Here is a 14,281-nt window from a genome sequence, read left to right on the forward strand (position 1 = left end):
TTCTGTTTCAGCGTAACGTACGAAGACCCCCAGGCTGTTAAAGGACTGGCATCTGCCCTGGATGTTCGGAAACACAACACAGGAGGGGTAAGTTGCTTCTCTGCCCTGTTGCATTGCAGACGCAAGGGGGGTTGCTCTCAAGCTTTGTTGAGAGCGTTGAATGCGACTCATGTGTTTCCTTCTATCCTGTCCTGAGATTTTTGTGTGCATCCAGCTTCAAACTGCAGAAAAGAGCTGTGAAGCACGTGTGATCAGTGGTGCTCAATTGTGTTTTCCTAGAACTGTCTAAGGTTTGAATACTTCACGCTAATTTCTGACCGGTATCTAGCCTGACTTTTCTCGAGAAGATTGCCTGTTTTCCCCCAGTTACATGTGTTAGCAGCACACTGAACGGCTGACTCAGAAAGCAAGGCCAACTCTTAAATTCTCTGCCTTTGTATGGATAAATATAAATTATAAATTATAACTTGTGGTCGGTGCAGGTAACTTTCTAAAACCTGCTTCTTTCCAGTGATCTGAACTGGGAGCATAAATGGTCTTCACTGAAGACAACCCTCTATTTGTCTTTTTGGTCGGGGCAGTGATTCTATCCCCACTCACCTCTCTGGATGAGGAATCCCTACCTCTCTGTGGATTCCAACCCATTTGCCTTTCCATCCTTTGGGTGGCAACATTTGTCCTTTGAACTCATCTTCTCATCTTTAGTGTTCTGTCCTCTTGGGGGCGCGAGAGAGCACATGCATTGCAGCAGCATTCGAACTGGCCTTCTCCAGGGGTTTCCTTGCACACTGAGTGGGGTGGGGACATGGCCTTCTTAGAGGGGTCCTGAAGTCTGAGTGTTTGTAGGAGAGGGAAGAGCTGTGGGGCATGAGGGAAGCTGCTGCGGAAAAATAGAGGTGAGACTGGCAGAAACTGGACTTCTCACCAATTTTACCACCTCACCACAGCGATGGGGTCCTATGGGAAGGATCCCAAGAGGAGAGAGAGGCAGGTGAAGAACATCTCACAGGATGCTCAAGATGTATTTTCTCACTCCTGCCCACCCCAGGCCCATTTTGCCACCAGCTACTCTGTGCCAAGGATCCCTGCGACACCACATAGAGATGGTTTTGATACTAAGTGGCCTGGGGTTCCCCCCACCCCTTAAGCAAATAAAGTAAATGTTATATGTAGGTGGTGATACTTTGGGGGGGGGGTCCCCCAATCATTTTTATTAATTTTCCAAATTATTACAAATCCAACCAAATCACTTTAGGGATTTTTATTTAGACAAATAACCTATAAGAATACAATGTATAGATATGAATATCACTACTAGCATACATATAGAAATAATAAGCATCAGACTTTTTCCAGAAATTGTTCCATTTATATTTACTCCAGTGTCATATAAGGGTTTACTTCATCTTGTATACTCACACTCCAGTAAAATAATATTTTCAGGTTTTGTTTTTGAATCAGCTTAATGTTTCTTGCAGGCGACCTTGGAAGGATATGTATCCTGAAAGGCGGGGTGTGAATTATTCTCTCGAATAAGTGAATGAATAGTAGACAGGTGGAGTCTGGAAGCATTTCTGACTGGCATAGGCAAAGCATATTCTAGAATGTAGTAGTCAGTATTCTTCAACCTTGTAATTTTATTTGTACACTACCCGGGGACCTCTGTGATCAAGCAGTTTATAAATTTCTGGCAGCAGTGAAAGGCTGGGTGGGGGCTAAAACTAGGCTGAATCCTGATAAGACAGAGGTAATGGGCAATTCCTATGTCTGTGAATTAGGTGTACAAACTGTTTTGGGAGGGGTTGCACTGCCCTTGATGGAATAGGTTCGTAGTCTGGGATGTTCTCCTGGATTCTGACTTGTCACTGGGGCCTCAGGAGTACGTAAGCTCAACTTATGCTGGTCACCAGCTATGGCCATTCTCAGACCAGGGTAGCCTGGTCCCAGTTGCCCATGCTCTAGTGACATCCTGCTTAGACTGCTGCAATGCTCTATTTGTGGGGCTTCCCTTGAAGGCAGTCTGGAGGTTGCAGCTAGTGCAGAAAGTGGCTGCCAGGTTGGTAAGAGGTGCAGCCTGATGTGGCCCATGTGTCACCAGTCCCGACAGCTCTGTGCTAAATGCTGGTGGATTACTAAGCCCAATTCAAGGTGTTCATATTGGCATGTACCTAAATGTGCAACTCCCCCAGTTTCAGCCGCCTCGGGCCCTGTGATCATCAGGGGGAGGCCCCTGTTGCTGGTTCCATCTCTGTCACTGAGCTGTGAACAAGGCCTTCTCAGCGGCTGTTTCCTGTTTCTGGAATGCCTTCCCTAGTGAGGTGTTTCTGTCTCTTTCCTTATTGACTTTCAGGAAAGATTAAAAAAACCTTCCTGCTTACCCAGCAAATTTGGTGGTTGAAGTATACTGGCTGTGGCAACCTCGAAATCAGCTACTATGATGAGAGGGCTTTTAAATGTTTTTAGATGGTTTATTAATTGGTTTTTAAGCATTTTAAGTTTGTTTTTGCTTTAATTCAAATTGCATTGCCATAACACTTCGATGTCGGGCTCCTTTGGGAGGAAAGACAGGCTAGAAATGTAATTAATAGTAATTCTGGGAAAGCTCGCACCTTGCAGCTGGATGAGCATCCTTCTCTATTAACCTGCACTCCTGTTTGATTCCTGCTTCGGATCCCAGGGCTGCTTGTCTTTCCCCCATCAATGTAGCTGTTATCAGCCTACAGCGTTGTCAGTTCAAAGGGCTCCTCTGAGTTAACCCAACAGGGTCAAAGTGTGTGAAGACGTGCATGTTTTCAGACTTCACCCTGAAGTCTGGCCATTTTGCTCTCCGGCATGTTCTCATAGTGTTGGTGAACTGTAGCTCACTGTGTGAGTAGTAGTGCATTTTCCGCCATCAGTGGTTTGTTGGAATATTCAGGGGGACCCCTAACAGATGAGTGAAAATACATTCCACAAGAATTATTGAAGCCGGCGCAGGGAGTTTACATTGCCTGTTGGTTTGGATAGGGATGCAAGGAGGAACTGCTTCCTGACTTTTCTAGAAATTACCACATGCAGAGTCATTTAAAACATGTATGCAGACCTGTTCATTAATTGGCAGGGCTGGGTGTGGAGCCCTAAAATGATTTTCTTCTGGCACGTTGTTTTTAAATCCTTGCAAATGGGATTGCAGCCTAAATGTCCGATTGAATTTAGTGGGACTTACTCCTGAGGAGCCATGTATCAGGATTGCACTGTTAAAACCTTAAGCTGCCTGGGTTCTTGTAGCTTAAGGCAGCGCACAGCACCTTACCGTACCTGCCTGAACAAGCTTGATCTCATGAGATTTTAGAAGCTAAGCAGAGTCATACGTTAGTAATTGGTGGAGACCTTAGAACATAAGTAGCTAACCCTATCTTACTGCTTTTATATTGTAAGTCATGGTGAGGGCCTGACTCCAGGCCAAAAGGCATGAATTTAGTAATATTAATGTATTTTCATATAAGGACAACTTGACAAGTAGTTCTAGTTACAGGTAGGTGGCCGTGTTGGTCTGCTGAAGTCAAAACAAAATAAAAAATAAAAAAAAATCCTTCCAGTAGCACCTTAGAGACCAGCTAAGTTTGTTATTGCTATGGGGAAGGTATCTGAAGAAGTTTCCATGCACACGAAAGCTCATACCAATAACAGACTTAGGTAAAGGTAAAGAGACCCCTGACCATTAGGTCCAGTTGCGGACGACTCTGGGGATGCAGCACTCATCTCGCTTTATTGGCCGAGAGAGCCAGCGTACAGCTTCTGGGTCATGTGGCCAGCATGACTAAGCCGCTTCTGGCGAACCAGAGTAGCGCACGGAAACGCCGTTTACCTTCCCGCCGGAGCGGTTCCTATTTATCTACTTGCACTTTGACGTGCTTTCGAACTGCTAGGTGGGCAGGAGCTGGGACCGAGCAACGGGAGCTCACCCCGTCGCAGGGATTCGAACCGCCAACCTTCTGATCAGCAAGCCCTAGGCTCTGTGGTTTAACCCACAGTGCCACCTGCGTCCCATAACAAACTTAGTTGGTCTCTAAGGTGCTACTGGAAGGATTTATTTATTTTTTGACTAGTAGTGTTTACCTGACCAGAAACTCATTTATTTGACTGAAAAGAGTGTCTGCCTTGGACAGAGGGTCTCAGGTGGGTAACTCAGGCAGCCACAAGCTGCCACTTCCTGGGGCAGTGTGCACCTGAGGGAGAAAAAGCCCTCGAAATTACCCAGTGCTCTCAGTTCACAGTAGTTTGCTGGCCAGAAAACTGAGCTTGTCATTTGGTAGGAGGATGAAACTTCCTTGCAAATCAAATCCACACACACACACAAACCCCCACATTTTGCCAGCTTGTTTGCCTTCGCCTATCAATAAGCAAGGTGTGTTTCAGGAATGATCTACTTTTCCTTCCAAGAAAATTTCTGCTTCAAGATCTGAAAGCTGGTTTAGTTTGGCTTGTTGGTTTTTGTTTTTACTTGCACAGGTGAGTAATAATTTACAGACCTGGGATGGGTGAAGTGCTATCTGAAGCTTGGAGGTCATGGGCTCGTCTTTAGGAAATGTTGTAGTCTCTCCATCTCGCTGTTCCTTTGCCGTCTCTCCCCCACCCACCCCCCCAACACACCTTTTGACTTTTTAATGGGAATTTCTGTTCTCAACACAGAGGAGAGGTAAAAGTGGCAGTTCAGACATGGAGCCCATAGACAAGTGGCTAATGACGCAAGGAATGGTGAGGAGGATTTTGCCGGTCGAGTGACGCCCCACCCCCTTGTTGTCCTCACCCCCATCTCCTCCTCTAAATAGCATAACCATCCTCTGTTTACCTGTCACTCATCCTGTTGAAAGAACGCAAATTGGACAGTGCAAGGAGGTGGGTCCCCATCTGTGGAGGGGTGGTGAAGTGGGACCACTGGCCAAGGCTAGGAGACCTGGGGATAGATATTTTTCAACAGGGATGCGTGGCAGGGGAGAAAAATGTATGTTACCATGTTTGTTTCCAAAACTCACATGGACCTCTCCAGTTCCTTTCACTGTCCCAATTTTTTAAAAAGAGAAATATATATGTGCAGTATCCACATTTCCTCCAAAACACAAGTTATGCTCATTAAAATGGGGAGGGTTTGTTTGTGTTCGTTTTGCAAAAAATAAAATAAAAAAGTTTTAATAGCCTGCCCCAGTAGCACTAAGCAGTATGACCAGAAGCTCAGATCATATTGCGCTGTTCAACCCTTCCCTGAATTTTCTCCAGCAAGAGTTCTGGAGCAACGGAAACAGAAAGAGTGTATTGTTTTGCAAGAGGCTTCCAAGTGGGTTTCCTGCAAAACAGGGGAGTGTGTCTGCTGGACTAAATATGGCTGAACATAAATGCAAATCTGTTGTTGCGGCATCCTCTTACTATTTTTTGAATTTATGTTGAATTAATTAGATTTATATGCCACCCTTCATCCAAAGATCTCAGGGCACAAATAAATAGTTAATGCAAAAAACAACAAAACAATAGCGCCCCTCACAAAAAAAACCATTTAAAAGTCTGTAGAATATTAATCAGCCAAAGGCCTACCCGGTAGTTGAAGAGCAGAGAGCGGAGCTTCTATGCTGTGCTGCGCAGCTGGGAACTGATTGTTGAGCCATTTCCTCTCCCCAGGGAATCTTGGGAACTGTAGTTGTCTGAGGGGGACTTCAGAGCTCTGAGCCCCAGCACCCTTGCTGCACTACAATTCCCAGAGTTCTTGGGCTGTGATAGGGTGGAGCCATGACAGTCAAAGTCTTATATAGCCATTCTAGTGCAGATAATATACCCCTTGGGTGATTTTTTTTTTCCTTTTGTTGAAAGCATATTACTAGCTAAGGCTAAATGTAGTCTTTAGGCAGAATGCCTTACATCCATGGGGACTTGGAATATACTTCCATAACCCCCCTTAGCTCCTCGGAAAACATGGCATCCTGAGAGCAAAGTATCCAAGCAGGGTGACAGTTTTATATAGTGAAGACAGTGCCCTTGGCCCATCCTGGCAGAGGCCAAATGTGCGTTTTCCTTCAACTCTGCAATCCCGGTGCCACAATGGGAGCTAAGCAGGAAAAGCTTTGAAGGACTTTGCACCCTCGCTCATGTTTAATGTGCCCTGAACTGAGGAGTAAGAAGCGAAGAGTGCTGAGCTGTAACTCTAGAGTGTGGGGAGGGTGTTTGGACTACAGCTCCCATCAGTCCCAAGCAGCGTAGCGAGTGGTCGTCAGGGATTTGTGTTCCTGCAACATCTGGAGAGCCACGGGTTCTTCATCTCTGCTTTAGAGTTCCCTTTCCTTAGACTTGCAACTCAGCTGCCTTGCAAGAGATAAAACATGGGGCTGAGAGCAGGGGAGTGCACCCAACTGAGAGGCAAAACAGAGCATCACAGTGTTCCAGAAGCTTCTGCCGCCTCCCCAAGGAGAGGGGAACAATCACTATTGGTGAACAACTTAGGAATGAGGGGAGAAGCTAGATTCAGTTAGCATTTAAAGGCGAAGCCTAATTTATACTTTTCGAAACAAATACACAAAGCAAAACGCAGCCGTCCTTCCAAATTTGCACTTTTCCAAATTGCGCAACGCAGTTCTCCAGCCAGGTAATGTGTGCAAAAATGCAGCTGCTGTGGTAAAGTCTCCATTAAAAAATGGGTGTATTTGTCATAATAACATGCAAATAAAACAACAACCCTGCATTATATTAGGCAACAGTGCTTTGCAAAAAATAAATGTGAGCGCCAGGAGATGTTTGCACAAGCAAGCTGATGAATTCCAATGAGGGCTTTTAACAAATTGCAAGCTGATGTGGTAATGTGAAGAACTGAACTTAAGATCTTAAAGATGATAAACTGAGTGAAACCAAAATTGACAAATTCAGCCATTCAAAAAGGGTCTGTGCAACCCTCTGTATCCTGATGGCTCTGGGATAGCTCATTCAGTAGAGCATGAGACTCTTAAACTGAGGGTTGTGGGTTCAAAGTCCACATTGGGCCCATAGCTGTCAACCTTCCCCTTTTTTGCAGTGGAAAACTGCGCTGGAATAAGGGAATTTCCCACAAAAAAACGGGAAAGTTGACAGCTATGATTGGGCCAAAGATTCCTGCATTGCAGATTGTGGTCCTTCCAATTCTAGGATTTGAGTCTGTTCTATTCTCAAAAGGCGACAGTGCCTCCCTTTTCCTGTCCAGGGAGGTGGGTGGGAAGTTGCAGAAGAAGGAAGCAGAGAGCAATTCCATGCCTCATTCCTTTTCTTAAAAACACCAGGTGTGTTTAGGGAGTCTGTTTTCCAACTCTTCCCTTTTGTCACTCATCCTACAATTTGGTTCTGCTTGGGTGCTGTTCCCAAGGGTCAGAGAAGCCCAGAGTATGTTTTTCTCGCTTTCTCTGCTGCTATTTAAAATTTATGGGGGGAGTACAAAACTCTTCCTCCTGCCCTGCCCATATTTGCTGCTGGCTTGTGTTTGTTCACTTTGGGGGAAAGGATACTGCAGCCTTTGTGTCGGCCATAACAACTGTAGGGGACTGGTTTATTCCCCCTTACAGGGCATTTTTAACCTTGTTTGTTTTTAATACGGACGTATTTGGCATCCCTTTAGAATCTAACTAATCCATAACCCAGTTTTCTGTCTGAGTTAGCGGTAGCTCTTAACCGTGTCCATTAATAGAGTACTTAACAGAATTGACACACTGCAGGAGACACAAGTGGCCTAGTGCAGATGGTTCTACTCAGGTATGGCATGGTTTTCTACTGAGGTAAAGCAAAAAAGTTTTTATTTTAATGCTGGCTTCTGTCAGTGTCACCTGAAAGGGGCTAGAGGACCAGAGGGACACCCTGCTGAATGTTGTCTCTTGGACCAGAAATGTTGCTCAAAATACCCTCTTCTGAAATCAGACTTCGCCAAAAAAATTTTAAAAGAATGCATTTCCCTCACATTTGTAAACTTCAGTTTTGGGTGCCATTTCATTCCACCAAACTATACTAGAAGTCACGGCCCTGGTTTTAACCCATATGGTGGTTCATTCTAGACCTCATCGCAAACCAGATGTTGGGAAGCTTTAGCGTAGTTTGCTGTGAGATCTGAACTGGCACACCATGGCTTGCACTTGGCCATGGAGCCAGAATCTAAAACCATTGTGTCAGCAACGGCTTGGCATGATGTCTGAATTGGCAAGCCATGGTTACGGCCAGCAAATGTCTGTTACTGCATCTTGACCCAGTTCTGCAATCCCAGATCTGCACAGGACAATAGCATTATTGAAGTGGTGGGAGTGCCCTTGCCACATTTCGTTTGAGACAAATTGTTCTCTTTCCAGGGTTGAGCTTGGAGAAAAGCCAGTCCTGTGAGTCCGTAATGTAAGCCAACTCTGCACAGCACCGAGTAGCTGGCACCCGTGGTGTCTCATACCCACCTCCCTGTATCTGGACCAGATTTGGAATTCCTTTAAAGTAGCTGTCGATTAAAATGACAGTGAATGAATGTTTTTAAAAAACCAAAACTTTAAAGGGAATGATGCAACCTGTTGGAAGGATGAGGAGAGTGTCAGGCTTGTGACCAAATCAGTGTTAGAATCACTCCTATGTATGCATGTTATTAATATTCTGCAAGCTGGGAAAACCTGGACTTGCAATCTCTTTTTCTCCTACTTATTCCCAGTTGGTTACTTTTTTGCACAGCCTTAAGGTGAGGCTGGCACTGTCTTATGAGCTGTTGCTTGCTGGCCCAATGTACAGGTGAAACTCGAAAAATTAGAATATCGTGGAAAGGTTCATTTCTTTCACTAATTCAACTTAAAAGGTGAAACTAATATATGAGATAGACTCATGACATGCGAAGTGAGATATGTCAAGCCTTTATTTGTTATAATTGTGATGATTATGGCACACAGCTGATGAGAACCCCAAATTAACAATCTCAACTTTGGGGTTTTCATCAGCTGCGCACCATAATCATCACAATTATAACAAGCAAAGGCTTGACATATCTCGCTTTGCATGTCATGAGTCTATCTCATATATTAAACTCCAGTAGCTAATGAAAACAATTGCTTACATAAATGGACTTTTCCACGATATTCTAATTTTTCGAGTTTCACCTGCAGGTCAATATCAGCATATCAGTGCAATGCTTTCTAGAGTTTCCCTCTTCAGGTCATGCCAGTTGTCAGAGCCAAATGAAGATGCTGCTTTTGAAGTGCATCAGGAAAAGCTGGATCCTGCAACTTGAATGAATTGTGCAAACAGACAAAATTAGTTTTGGGTACTTGCCATAATTCATGTAGTTCTGCTGCTGCTAGTCAAAGGGGCTGATAATTTAATAAAAAGCCCTGCTGGATCACACCAATAACCCATCTAGTCTGGCATCCTGCTCTTACAGATGCTTCTGGCAAGCGCATCAGCAGGACCTGAGCACATCAGCTCTCTCCCCACTTGTGATTCCTAGCAAATGGTTTTCAGAGGCATCCTACCTCTGACAGTTGAAGTAAAACATAGCCATAGCCCTGTCCTCCTTTTCCAAAGCCATCTTAAGTTAGCAGCCCTTGCACAGCCCATTTCCACTCCCCAGCCCAGGAAATTTCACCAGAGAGGCCTGGGCTCTATGGTGTTTTCTCTTTATTCTCATTCTCACGGACTAGAAGCTTGCATGCTTTACTTTTTAAATGGCCACGGTTCTACTCCTGAGTGGTGGAATTCACAGAGCCCTGTTTCATGGTTCTCTTAAAGAGAAGTGTTGGGTGGCATGATGAAACATCACATGCTCGGCTACTGCATATTTTGAAACTAAAGTGCCTTTCAAGTGTTAACAGTGAAGAGGGTGGCTAATCTGCAGTGGAAACGCAGGAAACCTGTGGCCCTTACACGTCATCTTCTCGGGTTCATAACTTACTCTTCAGTGGATCCATGTTGAAATTGACAGCTTATCCAGTCTGACTCTGATGGTCTTAAGCAGCTGTTTTCAAAGCTGTGGATTTTTTGGGGGGTCCCCCCACTACTCCTAAAGACCAGCTACTCCAATTTTTCCTGCAATGTTCAGCCACAAGAGAGTTTTGAGTAGATTTTGGTGAATACTTGTGAGGTCCTACAGGGTGACCAGGACACTCCAGAGGCCTGAGCACTGCTCTGTTTGAGCTGCCTGTGCACCCTGGAACATAGGACCCCCAGAATCCTTTGTAGCCCACGGAAGTTCTGTGAGAGACATGCAGAGGTTTCTTGTCTGCATAGAACATGGACTTCACCAGTCTAGCTCAGCATTGTTTACTGTGAGTGGCAGTGGCTCTCAGGGTCTCAAGCGGAGAGCATTCTCAGCCCTACTGGAGATGCAAGGATTGAACCTATGCTCTCTGCCACAGAGTTAATAGCCTTTTCCATGGAAAAGGTGCAGAGTTGGAAGTTCCACTTGTCTAAAAGAACCCCTTTGGATATATTTTTTAAAAATCTGATATTGTCCTCCCTGGATTTACTTGATTCACATGATATTATTGGCATTATTATTAGGCTGCTTATATGCCAAACTGGTTTCTAAGTGGTTTGTTCCTCTCCAAAACAGAGCTGGAAATAATCCCAGCCGCCCAATGTCTAATGTGCACTTTTCCTCCATTGCAGGTCAGGGATAGCACCGGAAAGTGTGACGCTGGTGCCTGCAGTCCTACCCATGTTGACTCAGGAGTACGCCCCATTGAATTCAACGGGGCTTACTTCCAGGTCATTTGGTGTGGGATTGCAGCATGAATCATCCCTCTGGGACATTTGCAAACATGGACACGATGACTAGCAGAGGCACCCCCGTAGCTTTCGGTTCTAGCTTTCCATCCTAGTGCAATATAGTACTAGGAGCCTTTGCTTATGAGGAAAAATACTACTTCAACAATATGAATACCACAAAAACACTTGGATCCATAGTTAAGTTTAGTAGCATTTAAAAAAAGGAAGAAATCCAACTAAGGGACAGTGTTAAGTAAAGGCTCAGCTGAGCTAAGAAATGTTGGTGGATTCCTCCATCTATTTTAGTTCCTCACCTCACGCCTGCTTCTCCTATGTCCCCCACTGGGATTCATAAGGGATTCCAATAATGCCTGTCTCTTTAAGGCTTGAATATTGGACCTAATGCATTTCAAAAGGGGGGGGGGTCCTATTGGTATTCTTGTCTCTCCTCTCCTCACCCTATGCCCCTTCCTCAGCTGGTCCATCTTGCCAATGAAGCCCCAGGAATTCGTTTCTAAAAAGATCTATCCATGATTATCCCCGATTTGGAAATTTTGGAAGACATGCAAATTTGCCATTTCCCCTCTTATCTCAGCCTTTTAAACAAAACACATTTCTATTAAGATACTAGCCCATCTGCCCACCCGCAACTTTGCATCTGCCTTGCCTGATTTGGGATCATTACCGGGTGACTTGTTTAATGAACATCTCATCTAGATTTGTTTGACAAAGATTGCGGGGAGGTTGGACAACGGCTGAGTATGGAGCATCCATCCACATTTCTTTTCCTTATTACAAAAAATAAAAATAAAAATCTAATTCTGTGGGGAAAGCTGATTTGTTGTGCCAGAGCACAAAATCAACTTTGATTGCACTAAGCTGAATTTGCTGGTATGTTGCAGAATCCCCCCTGAAAATAGCAGACAGTTGCTTGATGCAACATCATAGAAACTCCCCACAAACAAATCTGGATGAATGGTCAATGAACAGGTTGTCTGGAAGCAACACAAATGCATCAGCTATGCTGGCTGTGACTGATGGGACCTAGAAGGCACCACTTTTGGAAAGGCTGGTTTAGCTTACGGGATTGGTCCTGCACAAGTCCTGAGCTTCCACACTCCCCTCTCTCCATTGCTGAAGGAGATCAGAAGCTTCCACTACAGAACAATTCCCCACGGCTTCTAAATGTGGTGAACTGCAGTATTGTCTTAGCTATGGTTAAAACAAACAACAATCAAAACATGGTTTGGCATCCTGGTTTATTAACTTCAGTTTGAACACGGGAATGCAGGAAACTGGCCTATACTGTCACACCCATTGGTTTATCTAGCCCAGTGATGTCAACACTGACCGGCAGCAGCTCTCTAGGGTTTCAGGCAGGAGTCTTTCCTAGCCCTACCTGGAAATGCTAGGAACTGAACCTGCGACCTTCTGCACGCAAGGCAAATTCTCAGCAACGAACGGAGGCTTAGTGCTGCAGAAGAAATTGCCGGTTGCCTCCTTCCATGCATGGAGGAAGGAGTGTGCAAACCACATCCCCACAATCCTAAGCCACGTTTTCATGTTGCTTCTGAACCAGACCCAAGCCTTGCACCTGCAGATCAGGCACCCCCTGTCGTTGGTGCAACTCGTATCTCCCGTCTCCATTTCGTGATCTCTTGCAGTGAGCAACTGGGCATGTCATGGATACCTCTTTCTTTTATGTTTTGGATTTCACCTCCTGTCCAGCCGTATCTAATATTCCAGCCTTAGGAGAACCAGGTCCTTCAAACGCAGAGCCATGCTGGCCCTTCCCCTCAGAGCACAGCCAGACCCCGGCCATTTCACTCATCGCAACCTTTTTTGTTTGCCGAGATGTTTTCTTGCTTCGCTCGTTGCTTTATCTGTGTTGTTGTTGTTGTTGTTGTTGTATTGCAGTTCTTCACAGCGGTGATACATCTCACACAGCGTATGTTTTTTTTTTTTTCTCCTCTAACCCCCAACCCTCTTTTTTTTCCTTTCCTCTTTCCCTCTCATTCTGTGGCCATGATTGTGGTTGTGTGGTGTCCTTGTTTTATTCTTTGCCTGCCTCGCTCTATCTCTTTGCTGCACTCCCTAGATTCCCGTCACACAGTCCTCTGTCATGGATGACATTGAGGAATGGCTCAGTACCGACGTGGTAAGACTCTCTTCTTTTGTTTTGCTACTTTTTTAAAATTTCCTTTGATATGTTTCTGCATAAGAGGCTGCGCACATCACTCCTCTCAGTGGGGACAAAGCAACGCTGTCTGTGAGCAGCTGTGGCCATATTAGCGCTGAGGGATTCTATTCTGTGGCCCATCCAAGTGCCCCTACTTTCCAGGGACAGTCCCAGATTTCTGACCCGGTTTCTGATTAGATCCCAGAATGTCCCGCTTTCCCTTAGGACGTCCCTATTTTCATCAGAGAAATGTTGAAGAGCATGTAATTATGCAACCCCCGAGCCAATGAGATAAGTAACTATGCAACCTTTAGAAAGACATCTGAAGGCAATCCTGTGTAGGTTTTTTTTAATGTTTCATGTTTTATTATGTTTTTATATGTTTTGGAAGCCACCTAGAGTGTCTGGGGCAAACCTGTCAGATTGTGTGTTTGGAGGGGGTATAAATAATAAAATTCTTATTATTATTATGGAATAGGATGTCTCTGTTTTCAAGGGAGGGTATGCCATCCACACCTCAGCTTCATGTGGCTTGTGAACCCCTAGTGCCTCCTTTCATTCCTCCCTCATCTGTGTAGGCATTCTCCTCCAACTGCCGCTGCCCCACACTTCTCCTTAAATTGATGTAGCTCTCCCAATTTGTATTTTCATTGCATAGTGAATCTCGAGATTTAGGGAGGAGAAAGTGTGGGTGGGACAGCAGTAGTTGGAGCAGAATGCCCACATGGAAGAGGAGGAATTAAATTAGCGTTTCACAGTCCACATTAAGCCAGGTATGGACACGCCATCAGATTGCGAGGGAATGCCACTGTTGAATGCTTCCCCCGAACATTTGTGTGTGTTTCTCTCACACACACACAGTTCTAGCTCAGCCAGCCCAGTTCCTGGTGTGCTGTGTTTCTACTTAGAACATAGCATTCTTTACACACACACACACACACACACACACACACACACACAGAGTTCTTCAAGTGCCCCTCCTCCAGGCTTCACCCACATGCAAGACGGAGGTGTTAGCAAGCTTGGGAAACCTAAAGATTTACAGAAATATGGGCTGGGTGTGTGTGGAGAGAAGCAAGGGGAAATACCTAAGGAGGCAGGATGCAAGCAGACCCATGAGGACTGTCCATTGCTAGTCCTACTCAGAGTAGACCCGTTGAAAATAATGGACTCTACTAACAGGTTCATTAATTACCATGGGTTTATGCTGAGTATTTGGATAGAACACAAGAATGATGGCTAGCTGGTAATGGGGAGACGAAGGGGAAAAGCAGGCAGAGGGGGAGGACGTGGAATGGAGTGTTCTGGAAAAGGGCATGGCTGGCTGGCTGGCTGGCTTGCATTCTGAACAGGAGCGCTCCAGCTTGCGATGTTTCATTCCCAATCCTGCAG

At 45.1% G+C, this 14,281-nt stretch overlaps 1 protein-coding gene across 7 annotated transcripts in view; it reads left to right on the forward strand.

Moving 5' to 3' along the window:
• Positions 1-14,281, forward strand: part of TOM1L2 (target of myb1 like 2 membrane trafficking protein) — a 65,330-nt gene that overhangs the window by 41,991 nt on the left and 9,058 nt on the right. For 3 of the 7 annotated variants that reach the window (XM_033167836.1, XM_033167832.1, XM_033167833.1), the window contains exons 12-14: positions 12-87; positions 4,672-4,737; positions 12,809-12,868. In XM_033167836.1, coding sequence (XP_033023727.1) covers positions 12-87; positions 4,672-4,737; positions 12,809-12,868 — 202 coding nt within the window. The remainder of the gene's footprint in view (positions 1-11; positions 88-4,671; positions 4,738-12,808; positions 12,869-14,281) is intronic. The other 4 variants (XM_033167834.1, XM_033167835.1, XM_033167837.1 and 1 more) reach the window with 2 other exon arrangements.

The sequence above is a fragment of the Lacerta agilis genome, chromosome 13 (genome assembly GCF_009819535.1).
Source record: "Lacerta agilis isolate rLacAgi1 chromosome 13, rLacAgi1.pri, whole genome shotgun sequence".
NCBI classification, from domain to species: domain Eukaryota; kingdom Metazoa; phylum Chordata; class Lepidosauria; order Squamata; family Lacertidae; genus Lacerta; species Lacerta agilis.